The sequence below is a fragment of the Entelurus aequoreus genome, linkage group LG22, assembly GCF_033978785.1.
Source record: "Entelurus aequoreus isolate RoL-2023_Sb linkage group LG22, RoL_Eaeq_v1.1, whole genome shotgun sequence".
NCBI lineage: Eukaryota > Metazoa > Chordata > Actinopteri > Syngnathiformes > Syngnathidae > Entelurus > Entelurus aequoreus.
This window is the reverse complement of record NC_084752.1, coordinates 11,351,781-11,373,861: the sequence shown is the minus strand read 5'-3', so window position 1 is coordinate 11,373,861 and position 22,081 is coordinate 11,351,781. Positions and strand designations below refer to the sequence as shown.

At 38.2% G+C, this 22,081-nt stretch overlaps 1 protein-coding gene across 7 annotated transcripts in view; it reads right to left on the bottom strand.

Annotated features, from left to right (window-relative positions):
* Positions 1–22,081, bottom strand: part of rptor (regulatory associated protein of MTOR, complex 1) — a 401,659-nt gene that overhangs the window by 267,620 nt on the left and 111,958 nt on the right. For all 7 annotated transcript variants that reach the window (XR_009823861.1, XR_009823860.1, XM_062033466.1 and 4 more), the window contains exons 3-4: positions 14,496–14,598; positions 9,642–9,724 (exon numbers count right to left, since the gene is read on the bottom strand). Coding sequence is in view for 5 of the 7 variants with exons in the window: in XM_062033466.1 (XP_061889450.1) it covers positions 9,642–9,724; positions 14,496–14,598 (186 nt within the window). In the remaining 2 variants the exon portion in view is untranslated. The remainder of the gene's footprint in view (positions 1–9,641; positions 9,725–14,495; positions 14,599–22,081) is intronic.

Here is a 22,081-nt window from a genome sequence, read left to right as displayed (position 1 = left end):
ATCTAAATCTTTAAGCTACATTTAAACCAATGTGGGTGGCACTGGGAGCAGGTGGTTAAAGCGTCTTGCTCAAGGACACAACGGGAGTGACTAGGATGGCGAAAGCGGGGATCGAACCAGGAACCATCAAGTTGCTGGCACGGCCGCTCTACCAACCGAGCTATGCCGCCCCAGCTTACCAAAGTCGTACAAAAACATTTTGATTGATTTTTGAGCGCTGTGTGTAATTTTCTATATTTTCAATGGAACATATAAAATGTTGGTGTTGTTTACTTGAGTCAGATTGTCATCATATTTCAGTCTACATGTATCTCTTATGATTGACTGCCATCTACTGGTCACACTTATCACCATGAACCAAATAAAATTGCTTCGAGGTCGGTAAGCAAAACCAGAATGATTCCTTACATTAGGCGCATTAGGATATAAGGCATACTTGCCAACCCTCCCGTTTTTAGCGGGAGAATCCCGGTATTCAGCGCCTCTCCCGACAACCTCCCGGCAGAGATTTTCTCCCTACAAACTCCCGGTATTCAGCCGGAGCTGGAGGCCACGCCCCCTCCAGCTCAATGCGGACCTCAGACTGAGTGGGGACAGCCTGTTCTCACGTCCGCTTTCCCACAATATAAACAGCTTGCCTGCCCAATGACGTCATAACATCTAGGGCTTGTAGAGAGTAGAGTGCACAACTGCGAACACAACAAGGAGACAAGCAGAAGAACGAGGAAATTACAGACAAGGCGACGCCGTCGACGAGCAAGATGAAGAAATACGCTTGCAAGTTCCAAAACGAATGGAAACAAGAATTTCAGTTCATCCAGGACAGTTCGAAGGGGAAGGGGTATGTTGCCTGTAAATATGTAGAACAGACTTCTCCATTGAACACGGTGGCCGAAATGATATACTCATCATGAACGGAGAAGTTAAACAGGACAATACTGCCATCTAATGGATAGCCACCGGAACACTGAAATTCAAGTATTTCTTTTATATAAATAAAATATATATATATATATATATATATATATATATATATATATATATATATATATATATATATATATATATATATATATATATATATATACACATATACACATATACACACATATATATATATATATATATATATATATATATATATATATATAGCTAGAATTCACTGAAAGTCAAGTATTTCATATATATATATATGAAATATATATGAAATACTCGAGTTGGTGAATTCTAGTTGTAAATAACCACCCCCCCCCCCACCCCCCAATATTGGAGGTCTCAAGGTTGGCAAGTATGATATAAGGCGCACTGTCGAGTTTTGAGGGGAAAGGATTTTAAGTGCGCCTTATAGTCGAGAAAATACGGTATAACATTTATTGTTACATCCCTAGTTGTAATCCACCACTACTGCATATGGTGTTGCTGCTACTCAAACATGTAATTTCTTCAAGGGGCACACGCCCAAGAGATCACTGAAATTCTATCTAATCTTGATTATATACTCCTAAAAAGAAATCATTCCAACAAGTATCGGTTACACTAGTGATATCTGTGTGGATAAGCAGCGATGGCAAAAAATACAAGCTTCTTGTGGGCAAAACTAAAAAAACAGCTGAATCAAAAGTCTCTGTGCGCTGAGTCACATCCTGGCCTCCTGTGATGTCCCCTCCTGCTCAGCAATCTTTATAGCCAGTAAGTGCCAACGCACAATACAGGCATATATAGGACAGTACGTTTAAAGATACTAAACACAAAGTCAGGAAAAATCAATAAAAGCTCAACATTTACACTCGCCTCAAAGCAGTACAGACCCTGTAGAAAGACAGAAACACAAATAGGCAGGCCACAGTGAAGATTGCAGCATGGCAGAGGCCAATTTATGACAAGCACTCTCTGGAGATAACCCTCTTAAATCCAGAGGACCCTTGGACTGGAGAATTCTGGGTTGTGTCTATGTTGCAATCACAATTTCTCAATATCAAAAAACGTGTCCACATAATTAGAAGAATGTCAGCATATCCTCTTTCTTACCCAGTAGAATACAGGGTGACGTATTAGACGCGATGCATTGTGGGTATAATGAGCATCTGAATAGCTTATTTACACAGCTTAATGCAAGACGCTGTGCCAAAGTTAATTTATTTACCAAGTACAAGACATGGTGCAAACATGCTGATTACTTGCCACAATCGTTCACATGATCGTTTCAGGGCAAAAAAACAATTAGGTGAGATTTATCTAATTTCCAGCGCTAACAAAGATAAATTATCATTTTTAACGACATCACCTGGTATTAGGGATCTAACGATATGATGCTGTGCCATGCGTCGGCTTAATGTTGTTTTGTTTCCCCAATATATGAATCAGTGCATTCATCATTACTCTGGACAGCATACACCAGATTGTTTTTGTGGGAGTGGGTGTGTCAGGATTCACTAGTCTCTGTCTCAGGGTGTTGCCTGGTTTGAAGTGTACTGGGATGTTGTGTTGGTTAACAATTATTCTGAGTTTCTCAGATAGACCACATATGGAATGACAATATGTTTGCGTATATCACCTTTTTCTCCATTATCCACTCTGTTCTTGTTATTTCTGGAACTGGATGCACTTTTCACAAACGACCACCTGGGGTAACCACAGGTTTTGAGGGCTTCCTTCAAATGCCTATGCTCTTTCTCTTTGGCCTGTGGGCTGGTAGGAACAATTATCAGCTCTGTCTTGTAGGGTTCTGATAACGCCCAGTTTGTGGTCCAGTGGGTGGTGTGAGTCAAAAAGTAGGTATTGATCGGAATGTGTGGGTTTTCGGTAAACCCCGACATGGAGACCCCTGTTTTCTCCAATGTGGACATCAAAGTCCAAAAAAGGCAACTTACTGTCTTCGACAGTAGGATTGCTCAAAACAGTTGTTTTTATAACTACGACAGGGCGAAACCATCCTGGATTTTAGAGTATAAACATTTGGGGTTTTGGCGCCAGCCACTGGACTAGATCTGACCAATCTAAGTCAAAATGATGAAGCCTACTCAGATGAGAGGCGAAACGTCTTCCAAGACAAACCAAAAAGTCCAGTTGCGATCCACTGAATGCCCTGACATGACAAGATGACATTCGCAAATCTTCCTTAATTTCCTCACCCCACCATAAACTAAGTGTAAACACTAAACAGATAACCTTTATAGCTTTTAATGTCAGTTTATAAACTTGGAGAAAAGATTAGGCATGAGAAGCTGACCTGAAATTATTGGAATAAATAATAGAAATAATATAAGAGAATAACTGTTTTATATATATAGTTTTACTGCTGTGAGTAGACTACTAGCACAGCGAAATTAGCCTGTGCTTACTGTATGTAATAGCATGATTTCACTAGTAAACATCTCATTTTTATCTCCTTCGACAATTGCCGCCACATAACATTACGTTGGGGGCGGGGGATTAGTTGATCCTTGGATAGTTGTGCAAGTGTTTGTGGCGTTTCAGCATCTTTTGACAGACTTAACCTGGTGGTGTGCCAGATATTTTGACCGGGCAGAACAGGTAGCCTACTTTAGTTCCGTTTTGTAGTTAGTTATAGCGTCGTGAAAAAGGGGGTTTAGTTGATCCTTGTATGGTTGTGCAAGTGTTTGTGGCTTTCAGCATCTTTTGACAGACTTACCCTGGTGGTGTGCCTGAGATTTTGACCGAGCAGCACAAGTAGACTACTTTAGTTTCATTTTGTAGTTAGTTATAGCATCGTCAAAAATCTAAACATTTAAAAGCAAGACTGAAGTGTATGCATGTTTTGAATAAAAGTAACGGTGATAGATTTTTAAGACCTTTCAAAATCGCATTTAAAATCTTTTTAATGAGATTTTAGGAACATTTTAAACATGTTAAGGCTTCAAATTCAAATTGATGGATTTAAGACTGGTAACCCTGTTTTTAACAAAACTTGGTTAAAAGATTTCAGTGCGTATTTGAGTACTTTTTGAGCACATTAAAGAATACGACAATAATGATGATAACTGTGATCATTTTGGTGACAATAACTGTGATATGACATTTTTATGTTATATCACTACCTTTTTATACCGTTACATCTCTAACCTTTACTCTCTACTTTACATTGAATCAAAGTAAGTGTTATTGTATATGAATATTGTATAAATGTGTTATATATGTTATATTTATCAGCCCAATAACACAAAAACAAAATGTCTTTAAAGCACAATTACTACTTCTTGCTAACCACTGTAATGTAGACAATGAGCTACAGCGCTGATTTTTAGGAATACAAACTGTGCTCCGCGCAGGGAACCTAATTATGTGCTTTTTCAACAGCTGAGAGTGAGATAAGTGCCCAGGGACACACCTAACATTGAATAAGGCTGTTAGTGTTAACCAAGCCAACTGCGTGCTACAAACAATGTATTGTATTTTCAAAAGAAGCCATGTTGTTCTTTTATTTTTAGTCATGGGTGAGCACAAAAATGAATAAATATTTTCGGGGGAAGAAGCGTCATGAACAAAGTATGTTAAAAGTAAAAATGTGCATGTGTTTTATTCGGGGTAGCCTGCATATGAAATTACTTTATAAGTTTGATCTTGCCTTTTGTGCTCATTATCATATACAAAACACAAAACCAGCGAAGTTGGCGCATTGTGTAATTCGTAAATAAAAAGAGAATATGATGATTTTCAAATCCTTTTCAACTTACATTCAATGGAATAGACTGAAAAGACAAGATATTTGATGTTCGAACTGAGAAACTTTATTTTTTTTGCAAATAATCATTAACTTAGAATTAAATAACAGCAACACTTTGCAAAAAAGTTGGCACAGGGGCATTTTTACCACTGTGTTACAGTAAACGTTTGGGAACTGAGGAGACCAATTATTGAAGCTTTTCAGGTGGAATTCTTTCCCATTCTTGCTTGATGTACAGCTTAAGTTGTTCAACAGTCTCCGTTGTGGTATTTTAGGCTTCATAATGCGCCACACATTTTCAATGGGAGGCAGGTCTAGACTACAGGCAGGCCAGTCTAGTACCCACACTCTTTTACTATGAAGCCACGCTGTTGTAACACGTGGCTTGGCATTGTCTTGCTGAAATAAGCAGGGGCGTCCATGATAACTTTGCATGGATGGCAACATGTTGCTCCAAAACCTGTATGCAACTTTCAGCATTAATGGTGCCTTCACAGATGTGCAAGTTACCCATGCCTTGGGCACTAATACACCCCCATACCATCACAGATGCTGACTTTTGAACTTTGCACCTAGAACAATCCGGATGGTTCTTTTCCTCTTTGGTCCAGAGTACACAACATCCACAGTTTCCAAAAAATATTTGAAATGTGGACTCGTCAGACCACAGAACACTTTTCTACTTTGCATCAGTCCATCTTAGATGAGCTCGGAACCAGCAAAGCCGGCGTATTAGAGTTTTAACTTGCACTTACAGATGTAGCGACCAACTGTAGTTACTGACAGTGGTTTTCTAAAGTGTTCCTGAGCCCATGTGGTGATATCCTTTACACACCGATGTCGCTTTTTGATGCAGTACCGCCTGAGGGATCGAAGGTCCGTTATATCATCGCTTACATGCAGTGATTTCTCCACATTCTCTGAACATTTTGATTATGGACCGTAGATGGTGAAATCCCTAAATTCCTGGCAATAGCTCGTTGAGAAATGTTGTTCTTAAACTGTTCGATTTGTTCATGACTGAGCATTTCATGGAAGCTGCTTTTATACCCTTTTATATCATGGCACCTACTTGTTCCCAATTAGCCTGTACACCTGTGGGGTGTTACAAATAAGTGTTTGATGAGCATTCCTCAAGTGCATCAAATTCCAAATCAGCTAATATTTGCATAACATTTAATTTTCCAGTTCGAATGTTAAGTACCGTATTTCCTTGAATTGCCGCCGGGTATATAATATGCGCCTGCCTAGAATTACCGCCGGGTCAAACTCGTTTCGCAAAATTATTAGCGTATGCCTCGAATTACCGCCGGGTCAGAATTACCACCGGGTTAAAATCGTTTCGCAAAATAATTAGCGCATGCCTAGAATTACCGCCGGGTCAAACTCGTTTCGCAAAATAATTAGCATATGCCTAGAATTACCGCCGGGTCAAACTCGTCATGTCACGTGTGACACTTCACCTCTCATCATTTTCAAAATGGAGGAGGCTAATTTCAATTATTTAAAATCGCGTAAAGGGAAGAAGATAAAGAGCTATTAAGTATGATTTAAGGTCCAAGCTATTGAATATGCTAAAAAGAACACTAAGGAGGGAATAGAGTAGATGCTCGCAGAATAAGAGATTGGTGTAGTATGGAAGGGAAGCTGATGGCGGAATACGAATCGGGAAGTGCAGGAAGTGAGAGGAAAAGGTTGAGGGCGCTAGTGATCCCAGGGATCATTCTCGCGACTACACGGCTGCAGAATAAGTGACAACAACAGTTTTCTAAACTGGACTTTCAATCGAAGCAGGAGGTAATAATTAAAGGAAGATCACCATAGAGACAGAGAGACTTTTAAAACTGAAGAAAGATAAGGAAGACTTCTATAAACAAGTTATCGATGCTTTTGTTCAGAAGGAGCGGCGCATGGACTTCATTTATAAGTAAAAGTAAGACCATAATAACGTTTTTTTTTATTAAATGTGCTTTTCATGATGGTATCCTTACATCACACTCAAATTTATAAGCGCAGGCCTAAATTTACCGCATGCCTTTGGTAAGCGCCGGAGTGAGAAGAGGTTTTAAATTCATTACCGCCCCGGCGCTAATTCAAGGAAATACGGTATATTGTCTTTGCAGTCTAATTAATTGAATATAAGTTGAAAAGGATTTGCAAATAATTGTATTTTGTTTTTATTTACGAATTACACAACTTCACTGGTTTTGGGGTTTGTACATCAAAATGAAGACTGTACTCCACATATATTGTGATCTTACGTGACAACAGTTTTTTTAATTATCTTAAAATGTTTTGCTTATTTAAATAGCAAACCAATGAAACGTACAACCCTTTCTTCTAGCTACCAGAGGGGAAAATAAATATTCAAACCTCCGATGATGATGTAATACAATCCCATTACAAAGATAAACAGTCGACAATTTGGTAGTTTTATTTTAACAAGGAGCGAATGTCTCAAAAAAAGTTCATAAAAAATTCAAATGGCAAAAGGTAAGAAGGAGAAAAGACGTGTCAAGTACAATGTGGGAGGAAGCGTGGGTAGAAAAAGTGAGTGGGTAGTAGCCGAGTCTGTTTTTCGCATTCTGTCAGAGTTAATGCAAGAACATAAAATGAAAACACAGGGATGAATTTGCATTATAAGTGGTGCCACCTAAAGTCTCCTGGCAGAACAGTGCTTTTATATGGCTTTGTGACGAACGTGAATTAGTCGAAAGTTTAGGGACTCTTGGTAAACCATCAATGCGACCTGTTGCGACAGAAAGGAAAACTGAAGTAAAATATGTATCCATTTATGTAAGACATGATGCTGATCGTATCTGTGAAGTGGTGCTGTATTACCGTGAATCCTGAGGCTTGAAGAGAGAATAACTCTCGCACCCTCCCACTCCTCTTCCTGACCTCCTACTAACAGCCAACCAAGCCTTTGACTACTTTACATCGACTATATAAAACAACTGAATTTACCAGTCAGAGTAATAATCTACAGGGTTCCCAGTGAGGTCATTTTTTAATGCTTTGGAAGGCATTTCTAACATTGAAATTCCGTAAAAATTGCCAGAAAACTTACCAATGGTTTCTATCTGTTAAATGCTATATACTGAAAACCATACCTCTTATTCATGACTGTACCATACCATGAATAGTTCATTGTTTAGGTTGAGAAAATATCTTCATCATATCAATATTAGCCATTCCAAGAATGTTTGACATCTATAGTTTATGTCATTAGTTCACTGTTTTTGTTGAAAAAATATCTTCACCCTATCAATACCAGCCATTGCACTGTGCAACATGCATAGTTTATTTCACTAATTCAATGTTTTGTCTGGTTTGAGAAAATATTTTCACTACATAACTATAAGACATTTCATGACTACATGAGGTATGATGGCTATATTGATATATTTGAATCATGAGACATCATATCTCCTGGTCAACAGCAATATAATCATGAAACAGAACGTGTGTTACAGCACTCATGTTGTCACGAGACTCCTCTTTTTCCCAATCTACGGACTACTGTCATCCTTTTTACCGCATCACGAGTTAACCTGGGGGTCGGCAACCCGCGGCTCTTTAGCACCGCCTTAGTGGCTCCCTGGAGTTTTTTAAAAAATTTATTAAAATGGAACAAGATAGGGGAAAAATATATTTTGCTTTATTAGGGTTTCTGTAGAAGGATAAACATAGAAAAAACCTTACTAATTGTTAGAAATCCCATTGTTTATATTAAACATGCTACACTGATAAGAGTATTTGACGAGCGCCGTTTTGTCCTACTAATTTTGGCTGACCTTGAACTCACCGTAGTTTGTTTACTTGTACAACTTTCTCTGACCCTGCCAAAGAAAGACGTGTTTATGCTACTCTTTCTTTGCCTTATCTTGTCCACCAAACAAATACGGAGTCTCCTAGTTAGTCTCCGGATCTTAACCCCATTGAAAATATGTGAGACACGATGAAACTTTGAATTGTAAAGAAACAGCTTCAAAACCTTGAGGACTTGGGAGTGCAGGAGTGGAACAAAATCTCTTTAGATATGTGTGCAATGTCTGACTTGTGTGCTTTACTTTGAGATCAAAAACATATTTCACTTCATTAAACATAAGCTAATTTATATATTTTGTAATATATAATTAATATAATACAATAACATTATATATTTATTATTTTTGTAGTATTAAATCAATGTTTTTTTGTTTGTTTTTTACGTTGTCATCCTGGTAATTAATAAACCCACTATACTATTTTGACTTTTCATATCTTTGGAAGGGGACAAACATACAAAATCACTTTTCTCCCCAACTGTTATGTCCATGTAGTCGTAAAAAAAAAAACATAGCCTATAACAAAATCAGTGAGTTTCCTGGAAGCATCATAAGATCTGTTTTTGCTTCGAAACTTTTCATACTTGTTCTAAGCCACCTTACCTTCATGTTAATGACAGGAAGCAACATAACTAACATAATTAGCTCTGGCAGATGGTTTTAAAACAATGTAACAGCAATCAGCTCAAAATCAACTAGAAAGTGAACAGATATCACAAGCGATGTCAGGCATGACAAAGAAACATGTTCTGACTATGACCTTTGGTCCTTGCAAAAAAATGTCTATGTTGGTTGAACAAAGTAAATAAACATCTGTGAATTAAATGTATCCATCATCCAAATACAATAAACTCTGTAATGAAATCCCTGTATCTTTAAAACATATAGAAGCCAGCCAAATGTGGACTGTTTTAACATTATTGGAAAGACGTCTGTAGTAGTTGGTCAAAGTCAACAGGGGAAGTGGGATAACTGACTTCAGGACTTGGACCAATTGAAATGTATTCAGTCTCATTGTTGTATTGAAGACATTGGCTGAAGTGTCCTATGATTTTTGTGGATGACGTATCAAATAAACAGATACTGTATAAGAGATGGATGGGGCTAGTTAAAATAAGGACACTCACCCTTGGCTGCCAGTTTTCATATTGTTTCTGCAGGTTAGCCCCAATAGTCTCCAGGGCTTTCTGTGGACTCATCGATAGAGGATCTGACAAACACAAAGTCACACCTTTAACAATCCAGAGTTAGTCATTGTATTTTACTCACAACACTGATGAATAAATGTGAGCTGGAAATAATGGTTTAATGTCCGAATAGCGATTCTTATTTGTTATGATTCGGAATTGATTTTTATTAGAGATGTCCGATAATGGCTTTTTTGCCGATATACGATATTCCGATATTGTCCAACTCTTAATAACCGATTCCGATATCAACCGATACAGATATATACAGTCGTGGAATTAACACATTATTATGCCTAATTCTGTTGTGATGCCCCGCTGGATGCATTAAACAATGCAACAAGGTTTTCCAAAAAAATAAACTCAAGTTATGGATAAAAGTGCCAACATGGCACTGCCATATTTATTATTGAAGTCACAAAGTGCATTATTTTTTTTAACATGCCTCAAAACAGCAGCTTGGAATTTGGGACATGCTCTCCCTGAGATAATCCTGATACCCACTACAACTATGGGAAATACTATACTTTGACTTTCACAAATTGCATTATTTTTTTTAAACATGCCTCAAAACAACAGCTACAAAAACAATGAAGGCACAGAGTTTCAGTCCAGAGTATACTAGAGTAATAAAGTACATACTTGCCATACTGCGTGCGTTGTCCCTGACCACAACGTGGGCTTTCGCCTTGGGGTGTTTTTTGTTGTATTTTTGTTTTTTCTCGGTGGAGTCTTTAAGCGACAACTGTGTGGTACTACTTTTTTTCGGTGTTTGCTTTTCATCCATCTTCCGCTTGTATTCATCGTGTATCTCTTTATGATTCTTGAAGAGGTGGGAGATCAAATTGCTCGTATTAAAGGAAGACGTCTTGGTTCCTCCTCGCATAACCAACTTTCTGCAGTCATTGCAAATTGCCAGTTTTTTATCCGTCAGAGACACTTTAAAATAATCCCAAACAATAGACATAGTGTCGTTAGTCAGTCACAGAGCGAGCTCGCTTGTTAGCCACGGCTACAGCACCGGCAACAACACACCCTTGTTGTTGTTATGCTCCGTTCGCGGCGGTTTGATGAGGTCATCAAGCGTCGCCAGTAAACCTCTCATGCTGCAGTCGTGCTGCAACTCCTGTGTTGTGTGTAGGAGACGGGTGAGGGGAGGGGCTGCTGACTGGGAGACGCAACTGCTCTGTACTTCTCCCTACGTCCGTGTACCACAACGTTTTAAAAAGTCATTAATTTTACTTTTTGAAACCGATATCGATAATTTCCGATATTACATTTTAAAGCATTTATCGGACATCTCAAATTTTTATTATAAATAGGTTTTTTAAGCCTTCACACTTTTTTACTTTGTGTAGTGTTAAAGGTTTGGTAAAGATTTTCATAGTGTCAGGAGGTCGGGTCCAACGCGCTGCTAATGTTACCTAGCATGAATTAAAAATAAATATGGTCAGTTACCATATATCTCAGTTTTTCAATGAGGAGGATTCCCACTAGCTCCCTCAACCAGGCTTCAAACTTAGGTGGTAAGTAAGATTTCCACACTCTCAAAGTGCATCTCTTTGCTATGACCATACCACAGGCCACTACTGTGCTAATATTCCGACCCAACTTGTCTAAAGTGTTAGAAATGCCAAGCAAAGCAGTCTTAGGGACAGGATTCAGATTTACTTTAAGTACATGAGAATACCATCTGAAAATCGAACTCCAGAAATCTTGAATCTCAGGGCATAGATAAAATTGGTGTGCAAGTGTGCTATCTGATCTCTTGCACCTTTCACACTCGGGGGAAGTTTGGGGAAATATTTTATGCAACTTAACCTTCGAGTAGTGTAATCTGTGTATAACTTTGAATTGAATCAATTGTAACCTACAGTGTTTCCCATAAACTGACAAGATACCTGTGGCGATGGGGGCGTGGCTATGGGCGTGGTCACCATGACATCATCGAGTAATTTGCATAATTTACTACAATGATTTGATTTTCTCTAAAAAGGCTCAAAAAATGTATACTTACTAATTAATAATAACAGTTTTGTTTTAAACGTCCATCCATCCACTTTACAATATAATTACAACACTTTATGTACATATTTATATACAGATTTGAACAATAAGTTATTCACTGAAATATATTTATTAATTGTGGTTCTTACAAAAAATATATCGTATAAAATATAAAAGCTAAAATGTCTCAAAGCTCTGCCCCTTTAATTAGTGCATATTAAATAATTTAACTTTAGCCTACTACTACAACCATATTATTTACCAGCAACATAAAGTGAAACAGAGGCAGAGGTGTCCTGCCACAGTCAGTAACAAATAAACAGAAAACAGTAGTGGTGGTAGATAGACACAGAGCTTCATCAAACATCTGATCCACTAAACAAAGAGCTCCAAAAATCTTGAACTTTAGACTGCCATCAGTTTTACTCCCTACACTTAACCATGTGTTTCCTACTGCCTGCAGACTTTGCACCCTTTGTTATATACACATGTTGTGTTTCTAATATAAATACATTTAATAAAGTCAAATACAAATAAGGCAACAAGAGAAGTATCCTACACTTCTCTTTTGTAAAGTAAATCTGAACAGCCGATATGGGCATCTACATCAACTATATGATTTGCCTGAGAAGCAGGAAAGGACAAAAAAAAAAAAAAATTAAAAAAAAAAAAAAAAAAAATTTTATTTTTTTTAATTGTTTTTTATTTGTGGCGGACGTAATGCTTTCGTGGCGGGCCGCCACAAATAAATGAATGTGTGGGAAACCCTGACCTAGCATTGACTGAGCAATGATGAATGTCATTTAAAGCTTGTTTCCTTATCTCATATTTGATAGTGATGTTGAGATCATCTTCCCACATTTGTTTAAATTTAACTTCAGGCTGTGCATGTTTGTGTGAGAAAATGCACACCAACTTTGAAATGAAGCCCTTTGCTTCTGGTGGGCCAAGCAGGAGCTTGAAGAAAGAATTTTCCTCTGGGAGGGAATCAGATGATGAGATATTTTGTATTATGTAATGACGTAACTGTAAATACCTAAAGAAGTTTGATTTTGGCAGGTTATATTTATTTTGCAATATTCCAAATGAACAGAGACGCTGATCAACATAAAGATCTTTTATAGACCCTATTCCAGTGGTTCTTAACCTGGGTTTGATCGAACCATAAGGGTTCGGTGAGTCGGCCTCAGGGGTTCGGTGGAGCCTCCGCCGCGGAGGTCAGGATACACCTGACTCATCGTGTAAATAAAAACTTCTCCCTATCGGCGTATTATGGATACGGCAACAGCAGAAGTCACACTGATTTTCAGGTGTGTAATTTGTTGTGAGTTCATGCACTGTGTTGGTTTTGTTCTTTGAACAAGGTGATGTTCATGCATGGATCATTTTGTGCACCAGTAAAAAAATATATAACTTTGTCTTGAATTTGAAAATGTATTTTTATTTTTTTCACTAAAGAAGGGTTTGGTAAATGTGAATATGAAACTGGTGGGGTTTGGTACCTGCATCTGTCCCAATACCAATGTTTTTGTTGTATCGGTCCGGGCACCCAAATGTATTTCGATTCTTTGATCATTTTTAAAATAAACAGGACCACAAAAAGATGTCATTATTGGCTTTAACAGAATATCTTATGCAATTAAAGAACAATTTTGGCATTAAATAACATTGTGAACATACTAGACAACTACTCTTTTAGTAGTAAATAAGGAAATGGGTTACAAAGGCTCCTAATTTGGCTGCTCATGTATGCAGTTACATATTGTGTCATTTCTGATTGTTTTATTTTTTCAAAATTATGAGAAACAAGCGGGTACAAAATGGATTATTAATCTACCTGTTAATTTACTGTTAATATCTGCTTGGTTTCTGTTTTAGTATGTTCTATTTACAGTTCTGTTAAAATGTAAAAAGCACATATTCTTCTGTAGTTTGGATACTTTACATACGTTTTAGGTGAAACTACAAATTTGGGTATCGATCCAATATCCAATGGTTATAGGTGTGTCCAGGGACATATTTCCTGAGTTTATAAACAATAATCAAAAATGATGTGTGATACTAAAAATATCGACGTCATCAATGTACAATTGACTATATACAGCTCTTGTACTTGGTATCGTTACAGTCGATATTTGTATAGGCTCACCCATTTGTTGATATTGAGAAGCACTAGCTTGATGTTAGCCGTTAGCTATTGTATGAACTTTTCGATTTACAAACTTTTTGATCGAGCCAAATATGCCTCTGTGTGTCTGTGTACGAACGCTTCATTAATTTATTCATTCATTAATTTTGTGTCCCGCCTGCAGGCACAAAGCAGGGCGCATGATTTTTGGGAAGGTGGCGCCTCTACATCACTTGCTGCACAGTACACTACTAGTCACTTCTCAGCATGTGTGCCTGTTCTGTTTTTTCACCTATTGACAAGCGATATTTTATCTTTACAATCCTAACAACAAACAAAAATATAAATAAAGTTGTGTTACTGTGTTCTTGTCTCTCATAATGAATGTGAATAATAGACAAAATTACCCCCAAAAAGCAATTCCCCTTTAAGTAGAAACACACATCGAAATAGACAGGTTCATCCTATCATATTATTTAATTTGTACTGTACTTTTAAATTAATTAATTCATTGAGAGGCGGCCAGTTTAGATTGTACTCCGTCTCTTGCCCAAAGTCAGCTGGGACAGGCTCCATCTCATCCGTGACGCTAATGAGACCAAATGGCCTGGAACATGAATGGATGAATGAATTAATTTGTAAACATTGGGCAAACTCACCAATCCAGCATTCCAACCGAGCGCAGGGTGATGTCTTGACCACATCCGGGGGGTCCACCCCAACATTGAGACACAACACCAGGGCGACACTCACGGTCTTCATCTGTGGAAGAACAACAGCGTATTACTCCAACAGGCAGATAACTAATAGTTCAAAGTCTTGGATGTGATAGGGTTTGAGGTTTTAAATACGGTATACATGTTTTGTTTGCCACTAACTTGAATAAATAATACAAATACATTCAGGGTTTGCCCCAGATTGCCAATTTACTAGTGGCAGTGTGGGCGTAGCTCGGGGCATGGTCAAAATGAAGGCATACAATTTGCATAATCTGTGTTGATGCATATATTTTCTTTAAAAAGACTAAACATACATTTGAAAACAAATCTGTGTTATTAGTAGGGATGATACTCGAAACCGGTTTTCCCGGTTGTTCGATAAGAAAAGAACCGAGTCTTCGGACTCGAATCCCTTTTTGAGAACCGGTACCAGTTATCGAGACCACTATAGTAAAGAAAAAGAGTTGGTTCTTTATTCTAATCCCTCGGAACGAATCTGTCCCGACCAGAAATGCCCCGTGTGACATCACGAGAAATGACGTCACGTAGCTCAGTCATTAGGCGCAGATAGGGAAAGTAGGAAAAACAATGAATAACTTTACTGAGAGATTTGAGCAGGGTACAAACACATGACGAACACTTTTACGACCAACCGGAAACATAGCAACCAGGCTAGCAACGCACCTCCTTTACGGCAGCTGTCGCAACGTTCTTAAAGCAACCGTAGCACATACATATATGACATCTCTTTGTTTTTCTTTCCTTGTAAACAAAACAAAATCGCACTGTATATGTGTTGTCTGTCTAATTATAAATAATGCAGACGAGGCGTGTTGGCTGAGTTCTTGACGTTTACTTTCACAGCGTGCTCATATCCTCATTCTTAGCTGCCGGGTGACGACATGCAACAACACTTTTCGGGGCTACCGCGCATGTGCGTCACTCCCGTTGCATGCTGGGTAGTGTAGTTGTTATATTCCTAGCTCATAACATCACATCTTTCCCCCTATAAAGAAATAATGTTAACTCAATAAAGTGTATTTCTTTTTTTAGCTTTAACCTTTCATTTTTTAGCATTGTAACCACATTTGCAAACAACTTTTCTCTTCATAGAATTTTCTTTCAATAAAGAAATAAAGTGCAAAAATGTCAAAGCATCATAACAAACAGTTATGTCAAGTAGCAGCAGAATTGCACTTTTTGGAGAGCTGTATTATTTTCAGTTTTGTGCCCAAGGGACTGATTTTATTTAACACTATATTATTATTTATACACCTATAGTGATCACAGAGACAGGTTGTTTTTGTGTTACTGCATATATTTGTTTTTCTGAAAAATCCCACTTAATATACTTTGGGTAACAACAGTCAATATTTTTTTTTTTTTTTTTTTAGGGGGGTAACAGTCAATATTTATTTATTTATTAGATTTTATTTTTTTCCTTATATAATAAAAGTGAGCTTTTGTTAAACCAAATATTGTGTGTTTTTTTCCATATACAACAACCTATCTGGACTCGATAAGAGAATCGATAAGGAATCGGTTCGATAAGAGGATTCGATAATAGGCTCGAACTCGATAATTTCTTATCAAACATCATCCCTAATTATTAGTATTAACATATGTTTTCTTATATTATATCGTTTTGCTCTATCTTTCAATTGTGGCTTTTAATTGTGCAATGAAACACAGGCTGCACTTTAAGAACTTCTCCAATCTTTTTAGTTACTTTATCTTTATCAAAAACGTATAGCAACAAATCTAGCATCTTTTTATGGTGTTTTGGGGACTCATACTGGTGTTTGGAGACGCTAAAACAATAGGTGCTATGAATGGCACTCATTTGCAAGCACACACATTCTTTTCTCACAAACTTTCCATCATTGCAGCCGGTAGGACACGCAAACTCCTCATTCAAATAGGGTGGTCTTCACCACCTCTGCACCTGTTTTAAATTGTACGTGCACCATTAATAAATCACACGCAACACACTATTTTATAGACTGCACACGCTGTTTACCGCAAGGTGTTTGGATCTTAGTACCGTAAATTCCGGACTATAAGCCGCTCCCTTTTTCCTACACTTTGTACCCTGTGGCTTATAAAACGTTGCGGTTAATTTATGGATTTTACTTCGCTGACAACCGTAGTACAAACTGCTTTTAAAAACACCCAAAGCAAAAACACTGAGAATGTGTTTTATTGTTTGTGCTATGGCGCCATCTTTTGGGAGTTCACTTCAGGTGCTGCAGTGTCCTTCAATTTAGTGCATTCAACCGGAAGTAGAGTGCCATTTAGTCTTCTAGCCATCCATAGCGGTACTCATATGGAATCTTTTTCATAACTACAACCAACATTTGTAAGTTTTACAGTACAACTAAAACTGTTTATACTTACTAAACCGTCCCATGTGTAATGTCTGTAGCAGTGTTTTCATTCATATTTGTAGATTATTGTAATGTAATGACGCTAGTGTCGTCAGCATTAGCTAATATGTTAACACATTTACATTTTGTTTCAGTTTCACAAATTCCTCAGTAAACTCGCCTAGACGTCATTGTGGAGTTAATGAGTTTTCAGCTGATTAGCTGATTGGAGAGCTAGCTTCAGCTAGTGGGTCCATGACGATGACTTCTGTTTTGTTTGATCAGCTGTTTTACTGCTGTGTTACAGGCACCGTTTGGAAACAATTAAGATATGTAAATAAACATTTAAATAATCTTTCTGTGTAAATATCAATTTTGCAACATTTATACTGTATATACCGCTTATAGTCTGGTGTGGCTAATATATGGAAAAACATGAGGATGTTCAGCACAAAAAGGCTAAGTCAAAATAAGACAATATATCAAAGAAAGAGGTACAGTACATTATTATTGGAATGTACACTAAAAAGCAAGCTGCACGCATGGATGAAAGGAAACTTCACTCACCCCTTTCCCATCACACTTTGTAACCCATAGCTAACAATACAGCTGTTCTAAGGAAGTAAAGAAAAATGAAAAAGTATTGCATATTTGATCGCATATTCAAAGCCATCACTACATTATAGTTTACACACACACTACCAGATGACTGTTTGCAAGTCGTGATGCCGTCTCCGTGTAAGCATGTGTACGGGCGCATGTATGTACTACAAGTGACACCCTGCTGTCAGGAAGGTATGGGTTAGGTCGACCGCCGTTGTTAAGGTAATTATAGTGCACTTCATTTTGCCACTGGCTGAGTAAAAGGTCAGTGAGGGGCATAACCTGGCCCGAGACAACCACATAAACAGAATTATATCTAGTCATTAGGGCTGCAACAACTAATAGATTAAATCGATTAAAATAGATTATAAAAATAGTTGGCGATCAATTTAGTCATCGATTCGTTGGATCTATGCTATGTGCATGCGCAGAGGCAATTTATTTAAATTTTTTTTTTTTTTTTTTTTTTTTTTAATAAACCTTTATTTATAAACTGCAACATGTACAAACAGCTGAGAAACAATCAAAATAAGTATGGTGCCAGTTTTTTTTCAATAAAATACTGGAAAGGATAGGAATCTAGTTTGTCTCTTTTATCCGATTATTAATCGATTAATCGAAGTAATAATCGACAGATTAATCGATTATCAAATTAATCCTTAGTTGCAGACCTACTACTCATTCATTGTTATCCGACAGACTCAGCCCTCAATCTTTTCCCACCTGTGTAGTGTAGGTCACAAACTCATTCTTATCATTAAGAAGTATTGTATGAGCGCTCCAAATGCTTATTTTCCACTGCAGCGGTTCCAGAGCCAGTTCGGAGTAGGATTTCAGATATTTTGTTAGAAGGCGCCGGCCACTACTGAATTTTTTTAGTCCGACTCAGACCCCACAACCGTCCTGGACCAAGGAGGTTTAACTAACTGTATAATAAAGTGGGCGGAATTACTTTAAGTCAGACCTGGAAAAATGAAGGCCCGGGGGTTACATGCGGACCGTTGAGCTTTTTTTAATCTGACCCGCCGGACATTCCCAAATATTTTTTTTAGATCTTTAAGATGGAAACTGTAGCTGCCATTATGATGTGCAGTGATGTTTTCTAATGACCGTAAGTCTTGAACCATACAAAGTATTTCAATGGTTGGAATCTGCACTTTTGCATGATATACTAGTTACTATGGTAATCTAATTAGTTACTATGGTAATCTAAATCACAGTTAGCTCAGACGAGGCACCAAGCAGTGTGGGTGGGGAGTGTTTCCACAGAGTGTTTCCACAGTGTCAGTCTGGAATGCGGGTGTCAGGGACAGACGCGAAAGGAGATTTTTACAACAAAGTTCTAAAGCTTAGTGATATATCAGATTGTCAGGTTTTTTTATACCCTTCGCGTTCACATTTCGCCATGTTTACTGCATTTTTGTTGTGTTGTGACTCGGTAATCTATTCTATGGAAATTTTAAAATCTGGGTTAACTATATAACTGCCAAAAAGCAGGTAAGCAAACCTTAATTTTAGCCACACTGTAGAGGAAGCCAAACATCTACATTAACATCTTAGAGAGAGACATTTATGTCTAAGATATACTACAAGGAGCCTAGCCTAGAAGAAACCTGGGCAGGTTTGCCCTTTAAAACACAACAGTGGAAATGACAGCAGCCTTTAGAGACATATTAATGTCAAATCTACAGCAAAGGGAAAAAATGTTACTGACAATGTTAGTAAAATGTCAAAGAAAAGAGATTTTTTTTTTTTTTAAAACAACAGTAACCCATGTGCTTTCTAAAAACACTGGAATAAAAATCTTAACAAGTGGAATCCCGGTTCATTCAAGGGAAAGGTTAAATCACATCAATGTTAATCATAATAACAATGAGGACGGTGTAGGAATACATACTTTGTTAAGATAATGTATTTGTTTTTATATACATGTGCTTTGTAGACTTAGAGAAGGCATTCAAACGTGTACTCCGGGAAGTCCAGTGGGAGTGCTCAGAGAGTATGGGGTATGTCTGATTGTGGCGGTCCGCTCCCTGTACAATCAGTGACAGAGCTTGGTCCGCATTGCCGGCAGTAAGTCGGACCCGTTTCCAGTGAGAGTTGGACTACGCCAGGGCTGCCCTTTGTCACCAATTCTGTACATAACTTTTATGGACAGAATTTCTAGGCGCAGTCAGGGCGTTGAGGGGATCCGGTTTGGTGGAATCAGGATTAGGTCTCTGCTTTTTGCAGATGATGTGGTCCTGATGGCTTCATCCGGCCAGGATCTTCAGCTCTCATTGGATCGGTTCGCAGCAGAGTGTGAAGCGACTGGGATGAGAATCAGCACCTCCAAGTCAGAGTGTATGGTTCTCGCCCGGAAAAGGGTGGAGTGCCAACTCCGGGTTGGGGAGGAGACCCTGCCCCAAGTGGAGGAGTTCACGTACCTCAGAGTCTTGTTCACGAGTGAGGGAAAAGTGGATCGTGAGATAGACAGGCGGATCGGTGCGGCGTCTTCAGTAATGCGGACGCTATATCGATCCGTTGTGGTGAAGAAGGAACTGAGCCGGAAGGCAAAGCTCTCAATTTAACGGTCGATCTACGTTCCCATCCTCACTTATGGTCATGACCGAAAGGACAAGCGGCCGAAATGAGTTTCCTCTGCCGGGGGGCGGGGCTCTCCCTTAGAGATAGGGTGAGAAGCTCTGCCATCCGGGAGGAGCTCAAAGTAAAGCCGCTGCTCCTCCACATCAAGAGGAGCCAGATGAGGTGGTTCGGGCATCTGGTCAGGATGCCACCCGAACGCATCCCTAGGGAGGTGTTTAGGGCACGTCCGACCGGTAGGAGGCCACAGGGAAGACCCAGGACACGTTGGGAAGACTATGTCTCCTGGCTGGCCTGGAGACGCCTCGGGATCCTCCGGGAAGAGCTGGATGAAGTGGCTGGGGAGAGGGAAGTCTAGGCTTCCCTGCTTAGGCTGCTGCCCCCGCGACCCGACCTCGGATAAGCGGAAGAAGATGGATGGATGGATGGAATTTATAATTTTTATAAATGTATAATATACACTGCAGTATAGTAATTTGCATTTAATTAATGCAGATGAAATAGGTATAGGTTTTTAAGTTGCACTCAATCACAAAAAACATCAGTCAAATCAGTTCATTTATGAACCAGAGAGACAGCAGTGGCTTGTAATGAAGCAAAGTACTCGTATATCTATTAGTTGCAATCTCAAGAGCTGACTTGTCCTACTGAGAAACAACATTTGATTTAGTTGTTACTGTAATTAAATAAACAGTAATGCATACGCTGAATAGGGACGGTAGGTTCAATTATTAAAATGACAACTTATTTCTGAGTTTGTGGGTTATTTGAATCTTTCTATTACTTTTCATTTAAAAAAGTGTGATCATTTAATGATTGTTTCTTCAAAGAGAAACACATTGAGACTATTTTGTTATAATTTAGGGTTGAACAGTTATTGGGGAGGTCATTTATTTATATATGCTGAAAAGCAGCGGGTCCAAAATAGATCCTTGTGCCACACCTAAATCACAATTTATTAAGTCTGATTTTACACCATTTATTTGAACACATTGTTGTCGCAATTCAAGATATGGTTTAAACCAATTTATAGTTTGTCTTGATACATTGAATTGTTTTAATTTTGTCAACAAAACTATGTAATTTACAGTGTTAAAAGCTTTTTTAAAATGTAAAAATACTGCTCCAAAATAAACTAAACTTGATCATTTCAGTGACGTGGCACACAGCCATTTCAGTAGAATGTTTGGGCCGGAATCCAAATTATTTAGGATTTAGTAAATTATTTTCCTCTTTTTTGACAGACTTCTACTGTTAAATTAAACATTGTAGTATGTTGTAATGGCCTTTAACTTGTATTTTACCACTTAATAGTTCATATTGTTTTTCTACATACACCGCTACTCCACCCCCATTTTCATAATTTGTATCAATATAACTTGTTTCACACCCTTCCAGTTCAAACTGAGACTATATTCCTCGTTCCGCATCAATCCAAGACCCGGTTGTGATTACTTTGAAAGGTTCATGGAATTGTCTGAAATAATGTCTAACTGTTAAAAATCACATTCATGCTCCTGCTGTTAAAGCCTATTATTGATAGCTTATTTACTGTTTCTATGTTCCTAATGTATTGTTCCTGCTAATTGTGTGGAAAGTTTGTGTGTGGATCTATTGCAGGGGTGGGCAATTAATTTTTACCGGGGGCCGCATGAGCAACCCGAGCACTGCTGGAGGGCCACACCGACAATATTTCAATTAAATTTTGCTCAAATGATTTTTGATATACCGTAAGATAGATGATAATAATAATAATATTTTCATTTAACCTAACTTATCTTTATACAAAAGCAGACGGCTTTTGATGGTTTTATTTTTAACACTTTCTTACACAACACTTCCTGATGTATATTACAATACAAAAATTTCAATTTCTGTCACTTTATCCTGCATCCTCTTTGTTGTGAACGTAGCACGCCTGCAAGGTGATTGGCAAAGAAGGAGGAAGCGTTGCTGTTGCGGAAATGAGGAGTG